We start from the raw sequence: 21,589 nt of genomic DNA, 5'->3' as shown, positions 1-21,589 counted from the left end.
TAAGATAGTAGGAGCGGTAAATCAATAAAATATATATATAAATGACAACTTCAATAAATCCATTAATAGGACAAAAATACTAAAAACCATTGAAAAAATAAATAAATCAAACGAAAAAATTATAAAACACATGCTTTATTCTGATCAGATGCTTAAACTTAAAGTAAAATTAAACAAATTCAAGACAACATAGCTTCAGCAAAGCATAATATACTACACCCTAGTATATTATCAACAGAAGAAATTGAAAGATTCAATATTGACATTTTTAAATTAAAACACGAGAGACAGGACTCCTTTCATATAAAGACGACGCATTACTTTTAGCTATAAAAATACCAATTACACACGTTAAAGCATATCTAATACTAATAACGGCATTACCTAATAGGCAACATTTTGAAATGATAGGAAAACAGAAATATGCAATTACAGTAGGAAACAAAATATATAAATATACAAAAGGAGCACATTTCAAAAAGAAATTAATTTCTTAAAAGAAATTAACGTTTGTCCATTTAACCAATGTAAATACGAATATAACAATGATCGCAGATATCGAAGACGATACTATCCTGATTAAAAGTGCATGTAAACTAAAAATCAAACAAGACTGGGACAATAGAGAAATTGTACTCGAAAGAAATGCATTAATAAATTTTTATAAATGTAAAGCTGAGATAAAAAATAAATCATTCCAAAATTAAAAAGTTATTGTAGAAGAAAGATATATTTTCCTTGAAAAAGAAACTGATGTATTACAGTTTGAAAAAGTAATACATTTCTCAGAGATAATAATAAATCAATAAAAAACATATTAACAAATTGGAAGAATTAAAAATACACAAAAAATGTAAACTATGGCATACGCATACTAAGAATATTATTAATAGCAATAGGAATATTGGTAAAATGTATAATATATAAGAGAAATAAAAATACGAATTTAAATGTAGAGCTACAAATTCAACCTCTTTCAAATGAGGAAAACACAGAAAAATAATTGGTCCAATGTCAAGCTCAAAACTGTGTATAACTATATTTTTATAATCATAAGTAAGTTTCATAATCAGTAGTAATAATAAGAAAACTTGGCAGCATTCAATATTAGATATTCAATGGAGACCATTGAATCTAGGGGTGGAGGAGTGAACTATTGACATACATTCACCCAATAAATACTTCAAATTAGAATATAAGCAACAAATTGAAATAAAGAAAAGTAGTTGAAGTATAGAACTAAGCAAAGAAGCTCGTTTCTTTTATTTTAACTCCGAAGTGGAAATAAAGAGCCAAGCAAAGAAGCTTGAGTTCTTTGCAACACCAAAACTATATACAAACAGATGGACATGGCTAAATCGACTCAGTTCGTCGAGCTGATAATTTATATATTTTATAGGGTCCGGCGTTTCTTTCTTAATATTACAAACTTCGCGACAAACTTAATTTATTATTCTAGTGCATAGGCAGGGGTAAGTTTAATAATAGCATTCCCCGATTTCGGGGTTAAAATGGGTATGTATGGATAGAGGAGCACCTCCAGATCAAGAAAATATATACATATGTATATACTTGTACAGTTGCTGCTGACTTATGGTTTAATATTTGCATTTAAACTTCAAAAATTCAACTATTTAAAATACGTGTTTCTCCTATTTATAATGTATTTTACACCTATATTTTTAACTTTTATATCCACTAACACTTCACTAAAAATAACTTTTATTTAAAATTTAATTTTTGTTCAATTGTTTTTGTTCACATAATAACAAAAGGGTTGCATTTTAACTAATAATATTGGGAAACCAAAATACCCATGTTTTTGTGACATGAACAGAACAAAGTTTTGTTTATTATGTAAAAATTGCCACAAATAGTTACAGATTTCTTCTTTCACCTTCTTTTTTTGCTATGAGGATTTCCCATGTTCGTCACTTACGGCCCCTAAATTTTCGAGGAAAAATCCAATGTTGCAACCAATTTTTTTATAGGCAGTAAGTAGTTTAGTCGCAACATCTTTGTAATTGTCAACTTTCACATTTCCAATGTATTTCAGTTTCATTGAGCATTTCCTCAAATGTTTTATCTTTCATTAGTTCTTTTATTGGCCGACCCACAAATATGCCCTCCCTAATTTTTGCTTCACTGACTCTTGGAAATTTTTGTTTCAAATGCAAGAGCCCGCTTCCATTTCTGTACATTGCCTTAACAAACTTCTTCATTAAACTCAATTTAATATGCAAAGGTGGTAGTAATACCTTTTTGGGATCAACTAGAGGTTCATTGGTAACTGTCTCGGAGTGAGTTCCTAATGTACTGACCACTGCTTCTGTACATAATGACAGTCTCTCGCGCGGCTGTCCTCTTCACAAAGGAAGCTACAATATTTCGTATATCCTAGTCGAATTCCAAGAAGAAGGGCTATTACTTTTAGGTCTCCACATACTGCCCAACTATTCTCATGATAACGGATGTGCTCTAAAAGAACTCTCATATTCGTATATGATTCCTTTGTATGAACCGCATGAGCTAAGCGCACAGGTGGATATTTGTTACCATTATGAACCAATACCGCCTTTAAACTAAATTTAGAGGAATCAATGAATAGACGCCAATCACGTGAATCATGTTTCTGTCCTAGTGCTTTAAACAAAAGGTTAACTTCTGAAAAGTATACTAGATCCCCTTCTTGAAGAAAGCAACTAGTGAGATATTTCTGCCTTTTTCTGTAAAATGTAATATTTGCATCACTTTTGACCTTTTAGTTTGGATGCTAAAAGTTCGGACTGCGATTTTGAAATTCTTAGATCTCGTACTAAGTCATTAAGTTCACATGCGGCACTGTTGAGCATCCTGGTAAATGAATTAAAGGATCGGTTGTCATTTCCTTTGCGGTTTCTGTAACAGCACTTGAAGACCTAGCCGAAGATTCTGGTGCTTTTGGAATAGGAAGTTGTTCACTGTGTTTGATAGGTCTTAAAGCTGATGGTAAATTACAGTACTTAACCGTATGTTTAGACTTCGGTCCAATACCTTTAATATTCGTGAAGCAAAAATAGCAGTCTGTAACATGGTCTTTAGGTTCTCTCCAAAACATTGGCACTGCAAAGGCCATTTTACGATTTGAACTTTTTAATCAAGCTGTTAACATTGTTACACAACTATTACAACAGATATGAGGGGCTTATATGCTTTGCCTTGGGTCGTAAGCTTTTAGCACAAGCGGAGTAAAATTACATTTTTGCGATTTAAAAGTTAGTTCTTCGCACACATTACAAAAACTTTTGGCACTATCTACTCACTGCCTAGGCATTTTACCTAAAAATCTTAAACACAAAATACCTAATTTTTAAAACGGAAAAGAATATGAATTCAAACAACCAATTCGGACACCGTTAGTCTACTGATAAATTTTGTAAAATAAAATGATCGCAAAATACGCTGTTTACTTCAAACAAGCAGGCAGAACCGGTCTAAACCGGATAAATCTGTGATCGTTTGAAAATATGAGATGATGCAATATAATGAAATTTTATCCATTGTAAAATCAAAGTCGCAGGTTACAATATACATACATATCTGTGAGTGATAGAAAAATTCTGTTTTCAGATTTGAGAATTTTCATGTCACAAATTATGTGTCTACCAGTGTAATCAGTGTTACCTTATGTACATGTGTTACAAAAGAATCAAAAAATTAAGAAAGCAAATAATACCCCAATGACAGGAAAAATATAACACATTATTAGTTTTTTGCACAGTATTTATTTCTGCATTGGGGGCCTCCGGTCGCGCTTCAAAAAAATAACCAACACCGGGGCGTCTTCAGTTCTTTTGTGTTAAACTCCTTTCTGCGTTGGCGGCCTTCGGTCGCGCTTCAAAAAAAATAACCCTGGTCGGATAAACATCTGGGCGTGTTCAGTTCTTTCGCGTTAAATTCCTTTTTGCGTTGCAAGATAATGAAAATTCTTAAAGATTTTACATTACTCATCACACGATAATGAATTTTGTATCGACGGTATAATCTTTCTCTTTCATTTATTTTTATCCATTACGAAATATGGTAAAACTATTTTTTTCTTGTTTGCAACCATTTTCTTATAGTTTTCTTATAGTATGAATGAACGAAAATTAAATATGGAATTAAAGTTATTTTTGCACTAATTAATCGAAACAAATGTGACGAACCGAATGAAGTGTTGGTGGATATTAAAGCAAAAAATATTAGTGTAAAATGCATTATAAGTAGAAGAAACTCGCATTTTAAATAGTTGATTTTTTGAACTTTAAATGCAAATATCTCAAAAACTATAAGTCAGTGGCAACTACAGTATATATTTTATTTTTTTTGATCTGGAAGTGCTCCTCTATCCGTACATACCCATTTTATGCTATTCTAAATCCCAGCCCATAAGTACTTTAATTCAACCGTTGAATTATGAACCGGACCTTATACTCAATGTGTGGTTTTTGTGAAACCAATAAATCCGGAACCCAAAACATAAAATTTTAAATATAAGCTATTAAAAGATTTTTATTTAAAATGAGTTATATAAATTACAACAAGGTAAGGGTTTCGGTTCTTGTAAAGATTTAAACAAAAATTAATTACAAAAAATACATTTTGGCCTTAGATTATTAATAAAAACTCTATTAATAGTAATGTTAAGTGTGTTTGATAATTTTCAATTAAGTATTTCATTTACTTAAAATAGTTTAGTAAAAAAATCTAAACTAATAACTATCCTGCTTTTTGCATGTATTCATATACATACACTTAAGTGTGTATTTTCCTGTGTACTATGTTTATTTAAGCGCACAAATTCGATATTCATTTATTTATTCATCGCCTCGAGCTCCACATCCTCAACATTATGAGAACCTCTATCGTACCACCACCTCAAAATAACTGTGCGTCTACGTCGTACCACAACAAATATCAGCATTATGAATACACCTTGTAGGCCATTAATCATTTCCATGACCATAAGATAAGCGTCTGGGCCGGGTGAATAAAATGTGACAATTTCCAGTAGCCATGATACAATTAATATTACACCAAGAAAGCTTATACATTTGGCGCTGGTAATAAAAAATAATTATTTCACAGTTAATACTCGATTTTACCAAACTTACTCTTTTTTCACTTCCTCATATTTCATTTCATCAATTTCGACAATTATATTTGGATGAACAGTGCCATTCGTACTATCCTTTGCGGCAGTCTCTACTTTCTGTTTCTTAATTTTTTGAAAGCCGAAGAATGAAATCATCATTACTATAAATGATAGAAAGAGGAACGACGATACTGGTGGTATAAAATATCTTTGTGACTCGCGAATGGCTGTAAGACAGAAATATATGAATTATTTATTATTAATATTTACTATTATGAAGATTCAATTAATTTAATGGAATTTCATTTTTTTTTATTAATTTTCTTTTAATTTAATTGGAACTAAATCAGTTTTATATTCTATAAACCATTTGAAATTAAATTAATTTTAATTATTTTTTCATAAATTTATCACAGTTTAACTAACGACAACTTAATTTAATGCATAACCTCGATCAAACTTAAATAAATATCATACAATTTAGCATTTCTTTTGATTATACAATTATTTTAAGTTTTTTCATTAGATCGCGTTTAGTTTACTCTTATTAAATGTTATTATATTAATTTTATTTTAGCATTAAATTTAATTAGTTATTTTTTTTAAGTAAAAAGAAATTCAAAACATATTATAGTACTTTGTTTAAGTTTTGGGAAATGAAGTTACTTCCATAAAACTTAACGATTGCGGTATATTTTTTAATTAAACTTTAAGTTTCCGAATTTTATTTAGTTCATGTTATTTCTAACAAAAATAATTATTTAATTAATCTTTTTTCTCTTCAACATATATAATAATTTTTTAATTATATTTAATTATATTAAACATAATTAACATTTTTTATAAAACATGAATTTGAGTTTCTGAATTAATTTCAATTTATGCCAGCCAAATTAATTAGTTAATTTTCAGTTTTTATAAAATATAAATTTAAGTTTTTGAATTTAATTCAGATCAAATTAATTAAAAAACAATAATTATTCTTCTTCTTTATTGGCGTAGGCACCGCTTACGCGATTATAGCCGAGTTAACAACAGCAATAACAACAAACAATAACAATAATAAGTTAGTTAAAAATTTCATAAAACATAACATCAACTGTTCAAATGAAAAGAAATTGTTAATTACTGTTTTTCCATTAGCTAATTAATTACGGCTTATTGCATTTTAAATTTAACTCTATTCTGCGCCTTACATGCCGTTAAGCCCTGCATGAAGTAGGACGGCATACCAGGAAGTCCCTTGTGAATAGTGAACGCCACCAATGAGCCAGCAACGCTGTAGCAGACTAGTGAATGTCCACCAAAAACGCACCACACCGTCAGCTTAGAGGCCCTCTTATTAGACGGTATGCGGAACCTAGTAATAAAATGAAATAAGTTTTTCATACAGGAATTTTATAAATATTATTCTACAGTTTACCAAATATTCACCAATACATTCCAACACAGACAGAAGAACCATATAAAGTAAGATAGCATTAGGAACTGTATAGCATAACCGATTTTCATGGAATCAATTTTGAAAATATGCACCAAAGAGTGCAGGAAATAGCCCAACGCTAAGCACAACGACAACGAGCTTAGACATAAGCCATGTACCGAACGTAACTCCTTCAGTTTTATATGAATGTAACTGACGATTAATAAGCACGGTATGGAAACGAGCATCAAAGCAGCAATCGCTATGATCTGGCCACGTTTCAAGTGCTCCTCAATCGCTGTTATGCAAGTTATGGCGTATGTTATACCAGACACATTATCCATATCAAGGCAGTAGTACTTTTCCACAGTGTAACTGTCATTTCCATACTTGTCCATTATGAGTAAAGAACCGTCCTGCAACACGAAGAAGGCATCATCTTCATCGTTGTATATTAGAGAACTGCAAAAAATACATGAAATATACATATATATACAATATATATATATAAGAAATTATGTTACGAATTGCAGGGATTCCCAATCTCAACTTGCAAATCGACCGCATTCTCTTCATCCTCAATGCAATTGTCGTATAGAACTACGCTTATAGTAATGGGCTCAAATTTGAAATTTGTTGAATCGCAGAATTCATCGGTTTGATTGTCACGAAATACGCTCAGTCCCTCCCCATGAGGGCAACATTTTCTTAATCGCGAATTTTTGGTATATATCGGTTGTGCTGCTTTTTTGTTGCGCTGCGAGCAATCATCAGGTAAAGCCGCATTTTTTACACTCTCTGTGGACGCGCTGTAATTTAACGCTTCGTTCGCTGCCGCGAACTCAATGGAATTTCTGTCATAAAAATGTATGTATAGTATATTTATTAATTACAGCAGTACTCGATAACGATTAGAACAGTTTAAGTTATGTATGTATGTGAACGATAATATAATTTGGATGTTATGGTGGTTCTTAAATGCTGAGAGAATTTTCAAAGCAGTTTATTAAACCTCAAACGTTACGTTAACGTTTGAAAGTAATTAACATGTGGCATAAACCAACACTTTTTACATAATACCATAATCCTAAGTTATTACGCATATCGGATGTTACCTTAATCTCATCAAAATATATAAAATGTACCGCTGTTTATCTAGTTTTTAACTAAAATCACAGTCAACAGGTCAGAAATGTTGATTCAATATATTTGTTGACCTTCTCTCCACGAACGTAAAGTCAAGAACATTAGTATGTCGCAGTGAGAAAATGGACGAAATCGGACTACCACCACGCTTACTTCTCATATAATGCCAACCCAAAATTCCAAATGATTCTCTCACTTTCCAGTATACAAATTAATCACAATTGAATGTGCCAGGATAAAACTTTGCACGAATACTGCCTTTAAAGTGCGTCAGCTTATGACCAAAAATTATTCGCATCTAAATCTAAAACCTCAGTTCAACTCCATCCTCTGGTTAACGTGTTGCACATCAACTCAATGCAGTGGACCAATAAAGTTTACATACACCTAATTTTATTAAATTACGACGCGTTTATTTGTTTTAAAATGAATACATTTTGTGATTTTTTTCTATCCATATCAAGATATCGCTCATTTGCTGCAAGACCGGCATAAGTCAAAAAAATCGATTCTCCAAAAAACGCGTTTAAAGTTTTCAACTGACTACAACCTTACACGGTGACTCCAACCTTACACCTCTTCTCAAGCGGAGCATATAAGAGGTATTCATATGAATTTTTCACTCAACATAAAGTATGATATAACGAACAATTCTGCAGCATTAACGCAAAAATCACGGTTTTTGATTTATGCCGGTCTTGCAGCAAATGAGCGATATCTTGATATGGATAGAAAAAAATCACAAAATGTTTTCATTTTAAAACAAATAAACGCGTCGTAATTTAATAAAATTAGGTGTATGTAAACTTTATTGGTCCACTGTATATTAAATTTAACCGGTTTCGGTTAAGTTTCATATATTTTATTAGCAAGTAAGTTCGGGTGCAACCGAACATTTTATACTTTTGTAACTAGCTGGAATCAAACGTTGACATAACGTTACATACATAAGTATACTATCTATAACTCACATGCTGACAGATACATAAGGTTTGTTAGAAAAACGAAAACCATTATAAAATAAGGTTACATTTGAATTTAAACGGCGCGCAAATCTCGACTCGTACCGAGAACATTGAATTTTTTGGAAAAAAGGGGTTGAAGTGTGTGAAACGATGCTTTTCGACTACCAGGGTGTCATGAAATGCATTATAACTGGCGGCGAGACTGGGATCTATGATTACGACCCCGAAACAACCGAACAATCGAGCGAATATTGTGCCAAAAGAGAGCCGAGACCAAAAAAATCGCGCCAAATTCGCTCAAAAATCAAGGCCATGTTGACTGTTTTCTTCGAGTATCGTGGTGTTGTGCATTATGAATTCCTTCCAACCGGTCAAACAGTCAACAAGTAATATTAATTGAACCTTATGCGTCACATACTGCCCTCGTAATTCGTGATCATTTTGCCAAAAACTCAACCCATATCGTTCCGCAACCTCCGTATTCACTTTATCTGGCGCCGTGCGACTTCTGGCTGTTCACCAAGCTCAAAAGACCGCTCCGGGTACACCGTTTTTATACGATAGAGGAGATTCAAGCCGTAGCGAAGACGGAACTGAAGGCCATCCCGGAAAGTGACTACAACCAGTGTTTCGAAGATTGGAAAATCCGTTGGCATAAGTGCATTGCATCGGGAGGGGATTACTTTGGAGGGGATGAAATTGATTTGGAAGAATAAATAAAGAATTTTCAAAATAAATACAATGTCACCTTATTTTTTGGGCACAGTAGTATATGGAAGCTGAAGTAGTATCGACCAAATTTTTTCTCTTTTCCCCAACACCACATACTATTAACATGCCACATACTAAAAAAGTAATTATCTAGAGTGATGTTCGAAAATCCACATATTAGTTATGTGGGGGGTAAGTCAAGTTTTCGCTCAAATTTATTTATTGTATTTTAGGCACAAAGGTATACTGTTATGAGTAAAACACGCTAGCTCATTTTCATTGAGAAAACTCACATATTGACACCCGGGAGTTCGATTATCTTTATATTACACATATGGGGGCTAAGGGAAGTATTGGTCCAATTCAACCCATTTTTTTACATACAGACATCTCCTTGTGAGAGAAGTGCTATCCCTGAATTTCAATTGTATATCTCAAAAATTGACCGATATTTTCTAATAAAAGTCAACTATAGGTACCGGGTCTAAATATTCAGTTCATAGGGGCGTGAACAGCTTTTGTTGGATTTAAAAAAAATTTGGTCGTAAGGTGGCATACAGTAAGGGCAAGGGTAGTGGAAAGTAAAAGAATCAGGTGGTATGTATTTAAAATTGTGCAATGTGGGAAGTAGGCGTGCTTGTTGTCCTATTTCATCCATTTTCGCCCTGCGACATAAGAAAAATGCTATGTACTAAATTTTGTCGAAATCGATCAGTCGGGTCCTGAGATATGAGATTTCACCAAAAAGTGGGCGGCGTCACGCCTATCACCCCATTTTCACACTAGCATTCATAAAGATTTCTCATATCATCCCGGCAGCATATTTTTACGTTTCTGACACATTTAGTTATTGATTTATCGCGCTTTTAGTAGTTTTGAACAGTAACGTTATATGGTGAGGATGCGGGATTTTCATCCGATTTCATCCATTTCACACCATCGGTAGGAGATCTTATAATATTCGTGCTTGGCGAATTTGGTTGTTGTAGCTTTAGTGGTTTAGGTATACATTAAACTTATTAGAGGGCGGGTGACACTTGCTACAACGGTCCTCTGTACCAAATTACAGCATTATATCTTAATTTAGTGCTTAGTTATGGCACTTTATATGTTTTCGGTTAATGGCGATTTGTGGGCGTGGCGGTGGAAGACAATCAACCGGATTTCAACTTTTCTCGTCACACCAATCATTTATTTATACATATGTACATAATCCTATATCTATCCCGATTAGTTTTAGGTGATACGTACAACCGTTATGTGAACAAAACTATAAACTCTGTAGCAACTGGTTGCAAGAGAATAAATATTAACTCGTATATGTATAAAAGAAATTTGTTGTTAATTACACCATTTATAACTCAAGAACGGCTGAACCGATTTGGCTGAAAATTGGTGAGGAGGTAGCTTAGAACCAGGGTAAGGACTCTCTTTATGTCAAAATTTAAACCAGTCATAAATACAAAAATTATATTTCAAATCATAAGCATTTATTCAAAATTCATGTTTGTAAGAATCATTTGAATATTTCATTTCTTCAAAAAAAAAAAAAAAATAATAATAATAATGGAAACAACCTCACCTATATATATAAAAGAAAGTTGTTGTTAATTACACCATTTATAACTCAAGAACGGCTGAACCAATTTGGCTTAAAAATAATAATTTCAAAATTCATGTTTGGAGGAATCATTTGAATATATGCGTACAATTTCAAACAGATTCTTCCTCAAAAATAATACAATTGCTAAGTATTTGGAATAGTAGAAAAGAAGTGCAAACAAATATGCAGTGAAATAGATTATAACTGGATCAGTAATCAGTCATTGAGTATGTATTATACCACGTGAATCCCAAAATACTGATGTGATAACCTTTCAAACCGCCTTTTTCGTCTTTCCACGCCTGAGGACAAGTTTATCATGTGCAGTCCACTAAAATGACTCTCAATTGGTCTCCAGTGGGAAATGATGGAGCTATGTTTCTATCACCAACGCAAAAATTCGACTTTATTCCGATTAGAGAGCACTCAAACACTTCTCAGAATCAGTTATTCGTTGTTTTTGTTGGATTATGAACTTGCAAGGCACCCACTTTGCACAGAGCTTTCGCCTCTTAAAGCTTAGCAAATATCTTTTCATCGGTGGATTTTCCTGAGTCCAAATTCAACAGTATTTTCCTCCAAAAAGCAATGATTTATTAACCCAAGAAATGCTCTATGATCCATTTTTTTTGTAAACTACACAAGTTGCTTCACAGAAATGCTATATCTCATTAACTAATAATTATAATCCAACTAATAGAAATCATATAGGTGGTAGTAGTAGTATTATCTATGTATCAGCATATGGACGGGTCCTCTAGTTTTAATATAATTTTCAGTGATGTGAAGTAAAATATAGTTTTAAATTGAATTGATTATATGACCAATAAGACAATATACAAGTAAGTTAATAAGATACAAATTTTTTAATAAACCATTCGGTTAAGTCGAACAGTGAATATTCAATTCTTTCGCAACATTTTTATACTCTTACACCATGTTGCTACAGAGTATAATGGCATTGTTCACCTAACTTGTTTCTAACACCTAAAACTAATCGAGATAAATACCATAAGGATTAGAATGAAGAGACGACCTGAAACCCGATTGGCTGACTGTCCGTCCGTCTGTCTGTTCACGCTGTAACTTTAGTAAAAAACCACTGCTACGCCCATAAAATGGCTTTAATCTAAAACCTATTGCCAGAACTAAGCTGCTAACTCTTTTTTGCTACAGGGCACCACAGAGATGAGTGGAAAATAATATAATAATAGAATAAATGTATATAGCTCCTAAACCATTCACGTTACATCACTCCAATTTGCTCAGGACATCCCTTCAATAGGTAGGCGAAATCGGATGAAAACACCACCAATTCCCAAAATAACGGTTTTGATAAAAATTTCTTGAAGAGCGATAAATCAATAACTAAATGCGTCATAGACACATAATTTCACATTCAGAAGTGTTAAAGGTTAATGCAACAAGCTCCCAATATACCCTGTAGAGTGATTTTCGACTTTTAAGCTCATTTTAAACCGTATATGTTGGAAATTAAGTGAACAAGTTTTTTTATTATAAAATTATACAAATGTTTTGCGTTAAATATTAATGGATTAATTTTATGCTTTGGTCTTGAACTCATATCCCTAATATAATATAATGTATTGCGATACTCTAGTTAGCATTTTTAACATAAACACATATCATACATATATGAAAATTGAGGAAGAATTTTTTATTGTAATTTTAGCTAACGCGAATTAAAGTATAACAATAAAACTTAGCGAGTCTATGGCCTATAATGTAGTCCATTAAAATATCAATTTTGATTGTAATTCATTGGCGATTTCGTCGAATGTTGAATGTTGAATACGGATAAATTTTCCACCGCCTGAAAATATTTTCCCTTCTTTGATCCTTGCAAGAGTTTAAAATACTAAAATTAATATTTGTCAAAACCTAAAGGTATGTTCCCGGCTTTTATCCTATCGAGTTGCAAAAATATTAAATGTCCGGTTACATCTTAACTTAGCTCTTTCCGCCTTGATCTTTGCAAGTTGAAACAGTAGTAAATGTTCAGTTAACCCTTCCTTACTAGTTTAATATAAAAATTATCACCAGAAAGTATTGTTGCAGAGTATGAAATTTTCAGTTACAACTGAATTTAGCCCTTCCCTACTTGTTATATACAAAAGATAATACTCTAAAAACTTCCCGTTAATTAGGAAAATTTTTAAAATTACTGGGCCCGTTTATGATACTGCTAAGCGGTGATACCTTCTTCTTCTTTATTGGCGTAGACACTTCTTACATGGTTATGGCCGAGCACAGAACAACGCGCCAGAAGTTATTCATTTTCGCTGCTGTTTGGCGCGAATTGGAGATTGCAAGTGTAGCCAGGTTTTTCTCTACCTGGCCTTTCCCACGGATAAGAGGTCATCCTCTGCTTCCCCCGGCGGGTACTGCGTCGAAATTTTTCAGAGCTGGAGTGTTTTCCATGTCAAAAACTCTTACAGCTCATCGTTCCATCGAATGCGATATTCGCCGTTCCCAATCCGCAAAGGATTATAAATCTTCCGCAGAACCTTTTCTCGTAAACTCGTAAGTCGCCTCATCAGATGTTGTCATCGTCCACGCTTCTTCAGTAAATAGCAGGACGAGAATAATGAGAGACTTATAGAGTTTGGTCTTTGAGAGGACTTTACTTCTCAATTGAAATATTGTTTTTGACTGAAGCAAAATTTTTCCCAGCAAATGCTTCGAAAGATCAGCTACCGATCTTCTGTGGGTTCCTTAGTACCAAAAAAAATTTGAATTCGTAGCTGGGTGTAATCGGACCACTGCCACGCCCACAAATCACCATAAACTGAGAACATATAAGGTGCCATAACTGAACATTAAATTAAGATATAAAGCTGTAATTTGGTAGAGAGGATCACAGTAGCAAGAGGCACCCGCGGCCAAATTTTCTGAAAAAGGGGGGGTGGCCCGCCCTCTAACAAGTTTAATGTCCATATCTCATAAACCACTTAAGTTACAATAACCAAAATTTACTGAATACAAATTGTATAAGACTGCTATCCACAGTGTGAAAATGAATGAAATCGGGGGAAAACCCCGCTCACTCCCCATATAAGCGAAAACTTGACCAAGCCCTTATACGAGTATAACAAATATCAGGATTTTCGAACATCCGGCTGATTTTAGTCTATATGGTTGGCTTTACAACTTAAAATATTTCCGTGGCTTTGCTTCTTGCAAGTTGCAAGAGTATAAAATGTTCGGTTGCATCCGAACTTAGGTTACGTGTTGATAATAAAATGTTAATTGAAGAAAGTTGGAATATAGAAATATTGTTTGTGACAGATGCAAAATTGTTTAGAAAGATGAACTGCCGATCTCTTGGCTTTACAGTCAGTTTAGCGTGCGTTAGAATGACTCAGTTTATCTTGTAAATACATATACGTGCTAGTTTTTCGTTAGATTAGAAAATATACTTCTGATTTAACCGATATTAATATAATGACAAGTTTTGATAATAAAGTATTAATTGAAGGACCTACTTAGCCTATGGCGGACCACTGCCATACAAACTGATCGATGGTGATTATTTCATAAGATATCTTCACGTATTTTAGAATGGAATATGGTCCAAGACTGTACTGCAATCTTCGAACATATTATTTATTTAAAAGTTTTGTTCACCTAACGGTTCTACGTATAACATAAAAATAAATGAGTTAGATATTGGGTTATATGTATAGTATGTGTATATAAATGATCAGGGTGACGAAAAAAGTTGAAATCCGGGTGACCCTCTGTCTGTCCGCCCGTCCGTCTGCGCAAGTTGTATCTTGAATAAAAATTAAGTTAGCTTGATGAAACTTGATATAATTATCCCTGACAAAAGAACAATTTCGATTTCGTATATGGGTTTAAAGGAAAACCTCTAAAGTGCCATAACTAAGCCCTAAATAAAGATAAGGCCAAATATGGGCTCAAAAATTTGAAATAGTTGGCGCGACCCCACCCTCTTATAAGTTTAATGTACATATTTTGTAAAGCAATAAAACTGCAACAAACACATTCGCCTAAGGCAAATAAAATAAGGTTATATACAGCCGTTGACAGCTAATTAGAAACTCGACTTATTTTGAAGTAAATGAAATTATTTTCGAATAAATCACTTATTTTTACCGTTTTTTCACGTTTTTTATTGAAACTTACATTAAACTTAAACTTTAATAGTAAAAATTTTAATTAAAAAATCATTTTTGTACGATTTTAATCAACGATTTGAGTGCGACAACTAATTAGAAACGAAAATTTTTTATCAGCAAAAAATACAGCTATTAAAAAATTGCTTACTTTCAGTGAGTATTTTGTTGTTTAACCCTTTTACTTTAATACACTGCGAATTCACGTTATAAGACTCTGGCAGCACACCACTAGTGTTGCTTGCCATGCCGTCCTAATTTCATCAAAAAGGACATCCATATTTGTGATATTTTTGGTACCTACAGCTTTTTTGACATCAACAGAGATTTGTTCTTCAGGCCACTCCAAAACATTCATGGAATTTTTTGCTTTGGATTGTTATTTTGTTGGAAATTCCATATAACAGGCAAATTCGGTTTTAGTCCATAGCTGAATGACATTTTTTAGAATGGCAACGTATTTCTCCTTTTTTTTAAATTACATCAATCATATGGAGCGGACCTACACCACCCCAGGAAAAAAATTCCCACACCATGATTGATCCTCCGCCATGCCTCACTACGCATGAAACATAGCGAGGATCAAATTCTTGTTATATTGAACCATCAGGATCTATGCGACATATTTTGTTACATCGCTCCAAACAACATACTTCCATTTATTTGTTGTCTAAGATCAATAAGCGTTGGAAAAGTCTATGCGTCGTTTCTACGAATTTTAGTCAGAAGTTTCTTCCTGCGTGCTTCGCCGCCGTGATGTCCAGATTCGACCAAACGTCGGGCAATGGTTCTCTTGGATATTTGGACATTATATTCGTCTTGAATTTTAGGTAGAACGTCAGTGGAACTCTTTTTTTGTTTCTCCTCGGGAGATGGTAGTAATTCTGCGGTATATTTCTGTTGAGGTTTTTGGGGTTTTTCTTCGCGTGCAACGTTGGAAATAGTTTTAAAATTCATTATATGTTTAAGGGCATTGAAAACAATTTCATTTGAGCATTTGACCTGATTCGAAATTTGTTTATACGTCTTTCCAGACTGACGAAGGTCAAAAATGTAACTACATAGGGAGGAGAGCGTTTACTCATTAAAAAACTTGAATAATCATCATAATATATAAAAATCACGTGTCACGTTGTTTGTTTGCGATGGACTCCTAAACTACTGAACCGATTTTAATGAAATTTTTAACACTGTGTGCAGTTTGGTCCAACTTGAAAGATAGGATAGTTTATAACTCTGTTGGTGGCGCTAACAGCGGTATTGAGTGCGGTATGTTACAGTAGATGGCGCTACAAACATTAAAAACATTAAATGAAAATGCGTTGTTTGAAGTTTATATTATTTGTGGTAAAGTTATACGAGTCTATGACTTCCAAAAAAAATAAAAATTGGGCGGGGCGAAGTTCGCCGGGTCAGCTAGTTTTAATATATTTTAAACCACAACTTTGAAACACACCCTTACCAGAAATCAATAATATTATTAATAAAAATTAACACCTTGAGGAATTTTAATTCTTTAAACAACTGTTTCTAATTAATTCACCTTATATATCGTAACGCATTTACTATTTGGGGAAAAAATAAAAGAATTTTAACTTCAGAACTACAAAACAGAGTGAGTTTAGTTGTAAATAGAGTAAGACGAACAATGCAAGACTTTTAGGAATATAAATAACTGTATATTATAATAAATTTTTTTATTATTATACTCATCACCTACAAAAAAGGGAGCATTTCTAATTAGCTGTCAACGGCTGTATGTATATATAAATGATCAGAATGATGAGAAAAGTTGAATTCCGTAATTGAAAAATAAACGAGTTCCTAGATGGGTGTAAATCGGCATTAACCGAAAACCTATGAAGTACCAGGGCATCGCGGTAGCAAGAAGCACCGGTGGGCAATAAATTTTGAAAAAGTAGGCGTGGCCCGCCCTCTAATAATTGTAATGTACATATGTACATATGTTCTAGGCTACTAACGCTACCACAACCAAATATTATAAGAACTCCTATCGAAAGTGTGAAAATGGATCAAATCGAAAGATAACCCCACTCACTCCCCATATAATGGTACTGTTCAAAACTACTAAAATCGCAATAAATCAAAAAATAATTACGGCAAAAACCTTAAATTTTAACTTTATTGAAGCCCATGTGAAAAGTGGACGATGGCCATGGCACCGACCACTTTTTGGTGGCATTTTTTTCTATGCCACATTGCGAAAATGGGCGAAATCAGACTACAGCCATGTCTACTTCCCATATACATAACTCCCTTTATAAACGTTATGTTCAACACTACTAAAATAACGATGAATTAATAACTAGATGTCTCAGACATATCAAATTTCATAATTGGCATAGTTAGGCGGTGTCAGAATTGGATGAATGTGTCGTTGGTATATTAAAAAATTTCCCTGGCGTTGATTTTTGCAAGTCGCAAGATATTAAATGTTTGATTGCACCCGAACTTGGCTATTTCTTACTTGTTCATTCTTAAGATCGCTAACAAGTTTCTTCGGGTGAGCCAATATAAATATCGATATTTATTTCTCACTACTGGGTACATTTAAGTGTAAGTAATTACTTATTATTTTCGAACAAATACTTACATACATTTCTACACACATATGTATACTAATATTCTTATGGCTATGAGTACTTAATAACTACATTAGAGTCTTTAAAAAATTAAAAACGTCGTCTATTATTACTGTATAACTTAATTTTCGATTTGGGTTAAAATTAAACGTGCTAATTTTAGCGGGTTGCTACAAATTTTGAAGCGAATGAGCGTTTGAGTGGTAAAATACCATACTTATGTATGTATTAACTTACATGAACTTTAAGAGCGTATCGTTTGTTCCATTTATGACTGTTTGTGATAATATGCTATTGAAGCTCCAACTCTCAACTATGCAGGCTATTATCACAAGTATGCGTATCAGCAAATCGTGCATGATTACATTACCCTGAAATACATATGTATGTATATGTATGTAAAAGAAGATACATATGTCTGTATGTATACACAAAAGAGAATTACACACACTTTTTTAGTTTCAATTTAATTTAAACGAAAAGTTCGTACATATGTATGTATGTATTTATCTATCTATTATGACATCACAAATATTTTCGTGCAAATACTCTTATCAGTGGATACAATAAAACTCTTTCACATGGTTTGCAATACTTATAATGCAATTATTGCCTAAGTGATATACCCGTCATCGTATATGAATAAGAATATATTATGTACAGTTGTGTTCATAATAATAGGAGCATTTCATCAAAATTTTATATAAAGCGAATAACTTTGGTTCTGTGTGTTATATTTCATAATATATGTACTTATAAAAAGGAGGTGAAGGAAAAACGTAGCAGCATATTTTGACACAAAGTTAAAAATTATAAAAAATCTAATTCAAAATTTGCATCTTATATTTTATTTTTAGTAGCATGATTAGCATTTTTGATGACAGAGTAACAAATACATATGCTTCATGAGGTCAACTAACTTTTTAAACCTTTCACTTGGAATTCACCTTGATTCTTTTATTGTCATCCAAAGCTCTGCTCTAATTTTCGGCTTAGCTGTCATTTTTTGTGTTTTTAACAACATTTAAGCGGTATATTCTCCCCTTCGTAAAGAAGCTTCGTACACTCAAGGACTTCTTTATATATATTTATAAATTGACCCATGAAGCCAGAAGTTTTGTATATCGGCCCGACACCGTAGTATGAGAAATACCTCCAGCAACACCATGTTTTATGGTCTTCGCTGTGAATCTTTATTTAAATTTTTTTTTTAAAGCAAATATCTCGAAGACTATTCGTTTTCCTGGGATACATCTATATATCCCTCTATTTGTCCATAACCTCTTTCTCCCCAAAATCCCGAGAAGGTATTCTAAAACGGACGCACGGCACGCGTTCTGCTATTTTAGTGAACACAACTGTACATACATATAAATTTACACATATTGGTAGATACATATGTATGAATATTTAAAATATGTATATATTGAGTTGATTTAACAAATTTGCACATTTGGATGTCGCTTCACTTCTGCGATGGTTATCTTATTATTTCGTCAAACTCGCTTTGCTGGTTCACCATAAATAGATACATATATGCACTTACAAATTTACATAACTATGCATAAAGTCGAATATTTGTTTAATTGAAACTAGCGAGAACTTTTCCGGTTGTTGCAAATATTATAGACCGTAAAGGAAAGCACACACAAACACAAATTTTACATACATATGTACGTTGCATTTACAGACACTTGTCATTTGCTCACACAATTGCTGCACACACACGTTAAATTAGTTAAAAAATCAAGAATCTACTACAACTCTAGAGGAATTGTGTATTCTTTGGTAGATTCATAGAAATGAAGTTACTCACGGATTTTTTTTTAATGTGTGAGTAATGCTCACCGGTATTTTTTTTTTCGTAGCGCGCTTTCAATTCACTTTATTTATTTATTCGTTTGTGCACACTTCTCTTGCAATACCGCTCGAAATACAATTTTATTATGCATATACCTACGAGTGCCGTTCGCTCACTACCGACTTGACTGCCTTTAGCGAATAATAGTTAAAGAATGAGCTTGACTGTAAATACAATTATTTTGGCCTAATGTTGAATATCATCATATTGGAATTCGTGCTTTTCTTCTTGATAAGATAACGGTATTAGGGTTTTGTGTACTTTGCAAACTTGTCCACTACCGTTTTACAGGTTCCGCCGAATTGGATAACGTAATTGCACAAAATCGCAATTTCGAAATTAATTTCAACTAATGTATTTAACAGCGCACGGACATCATCACCTCATACACAGATGCACAGATATTATATAATTTAGATAATAACAACTTTACTGTTCAGAAGAGTTTTATAAAAACACATTTACCCATCTATAGACTAGCTACTGATGATTTTCAAAATAGCTAGAAATTTTAAGTTCCGTTTTAACCCTTGCCTACAAAATTCAATTGCATATATTGAAATATTGTATTCGGTGTTATAAAAAATGTAAGAACTGTCAATAATGTCAAACCTCCGAATACAATTTGATACTTGAATCAATTTCTTATATGTACATACTTATGTACATACATATCGTCACCTGAAATGCAAAATAACGTAACAACATTTTCAGAAATTTACAGTCGCATGAATGAAACACGAAATAAAATCGAACCTGAGTGAAACAAAATATTAATATTGGCTAATACTGGTTTATATATGACCGCAGAACCAGAAAATGTTGAACCTATGCAATATTATGTATATAATTTGAAGTAGTGAAGCGTAATCAATAAGACACTCAATTTCGATTTTTTTGATGAGACGTTATTTTGCATTTCAGGTGACGATATGTAAAAGCTTATATCGATAGACCAACAACGACAATTTGCCAAAAGTATTTTAACTAATAATGTCAAAAACAATCGTTATGTTTTGTTTTTAACCATAATTCAATTATATAATGTTGTGTCGATAACACAAAAACAACAATTTGCCTAAAGTAATTGGATACATAATGTAAAAATCAACTTTTTGTATATTTTTATTTTTATAGCTCAAAAATATGGTTTTCAAAGATTTAACCACTGAAAATGCGTTTTTTGAGTGATAACTCAATACGATGAAAGAAAAACAAATGATTTTGACATTTGGAAACTCAAAGAAATTCATGAGAAAACAAAATAAATTTTTTTTTAACATTATGGATAAAAAATTTTTTCGCAAGAGGAAGGACACTCCAAAGTAACAAAGCTATCAGCGCTATTCTGAGAAAACCTCATAACTGGACTAAATAAAGAAATGGACAACCAAGAAAATTAAGTAATTCTGCAAACCTATTAAATTTTGTTTATATATAATAATTTCATTCCTTTTTAGGATTTCAAAATGTGAATTAACAACTCAGGAGCAGCTGCAGCATTACAGGATATTATTTCAACATAAATATCTTTTTATCCGCATATGTGTTAAATACATATACATATATACATATATATGTACATATTTAAACATAAAATTTTGTGTGAATTATTTAAACATAAATATAGTATATACATATGTATATGTATGTATGTATATACTTAGAAGGAAATGTACAAACACCGTAAGTTACAAATTTATTGTAATAGACAAATGCCTATATTTATAATAGATAACGTATACTATTTCAATAACATATTTGCAAATTTCTTGCAAAATTTCGAAATTATCAAAACAAACACAACCGATTATTGTATTGTGAGGTTTGCTTTCACACACACACATTTGTGAGGAAATTGTGAGCATTTAAGCTTTTAAAATCACGTCAGCAGTCGGAAAATTTCACAAGTAACAAACACCTCACAATAGCGAAGGAAGTGATTTTTGTGAAGGCATTAAATAGGGCTGTATGATTCAATCATAAAAGGTTGTGTCGATA

General features: G+C 32.7%; 1 protein-coding gene across 7 annotated transcripts; it reads right to left on the bottom strand.

Moving 5' to 3' along the window:
* Nucleotides 1-4,515: 4,515 nt before the first annotated feature.
* On the bottom strand, nt 4,516-19,818 carry LOC105233236 (probable G-protein coupled receptor Mth-like 14). 7 transcript variants are annotated; one of them, XM_011215249.4, is made up of 7 exons: nt 19,684-19,818; nt 17,965-18,098; nt 7,064-7,393; nt 6,540-7,001; nt 6,313-6,476; nt 5,136-5,343; nt 4,516-5,081 (listed from the first exon to the last, which is right to left on the bottom strand). In XM_011215249.4, exons 2-7 carry the CDS (start codon nt 18,084-18,086, stop codon nt 4,835-4,837), a joined length of 1,533 nt encoding a protein of 510 aa, XP_011213551.1. In that variant the 5' UTR covers nt 18,087-18,098; nt 19,684-19,818; the 3' UTR covers nt 4,516-4,834. The 7 variants fall into 7 exon arrangements, with proteins under 7 accessions (XP_011213551.1, XP_011213549.1, XP_011213548.1 ...); XM_011215247.4 differs by having other exon boundaries at nt 17,965-18,145; nt 19,544-19,726; XM_011215246.4 differs by having other exon boundaries at nt 19,544-19,726.
* Between the last annotated feature and the right edge of the window lie 1,771 nt (nt 19,819-21,589).

The sequence above is a fragment of the Bactrocera dorsalis genome, chromosome 5 (genome assembly GCF_023373825.1).
Source record: "Bactrocera dorsalis isolate Fly_Bdor chromosome 5, ASM2337382v1, whole genome shotgun sequence".
NCBI lineage: Eukaryota > Metazoa > Arthropoda > Insecta > Diptera > Tephritidae > Bactrocera > Bactrocera dorsalis.
Note: the sequence above shows the minus strand (reverse complement) of the source record. Positions and strands in the feature narration are given on the sequence as shown.

Coding starts and splice junctions, on each gene's coding strand:
- LOC105233236 (XM_019992822.3), bottom strand. Junction 7,394..17,964: donor GATACGCTCTTAAAGTTCAT/GTAAGTTAATAC, acceptor TTTTTATGACAG/AAATTCCATTGAGTTCGCGG. Junction 5,082..5,135: donor TATGAGGAAGTGAAAAAAGA/GTAAGTTTGGTA, acceptor TTTTATTACCAG/CGCCAAATGTATAAGCTTTC.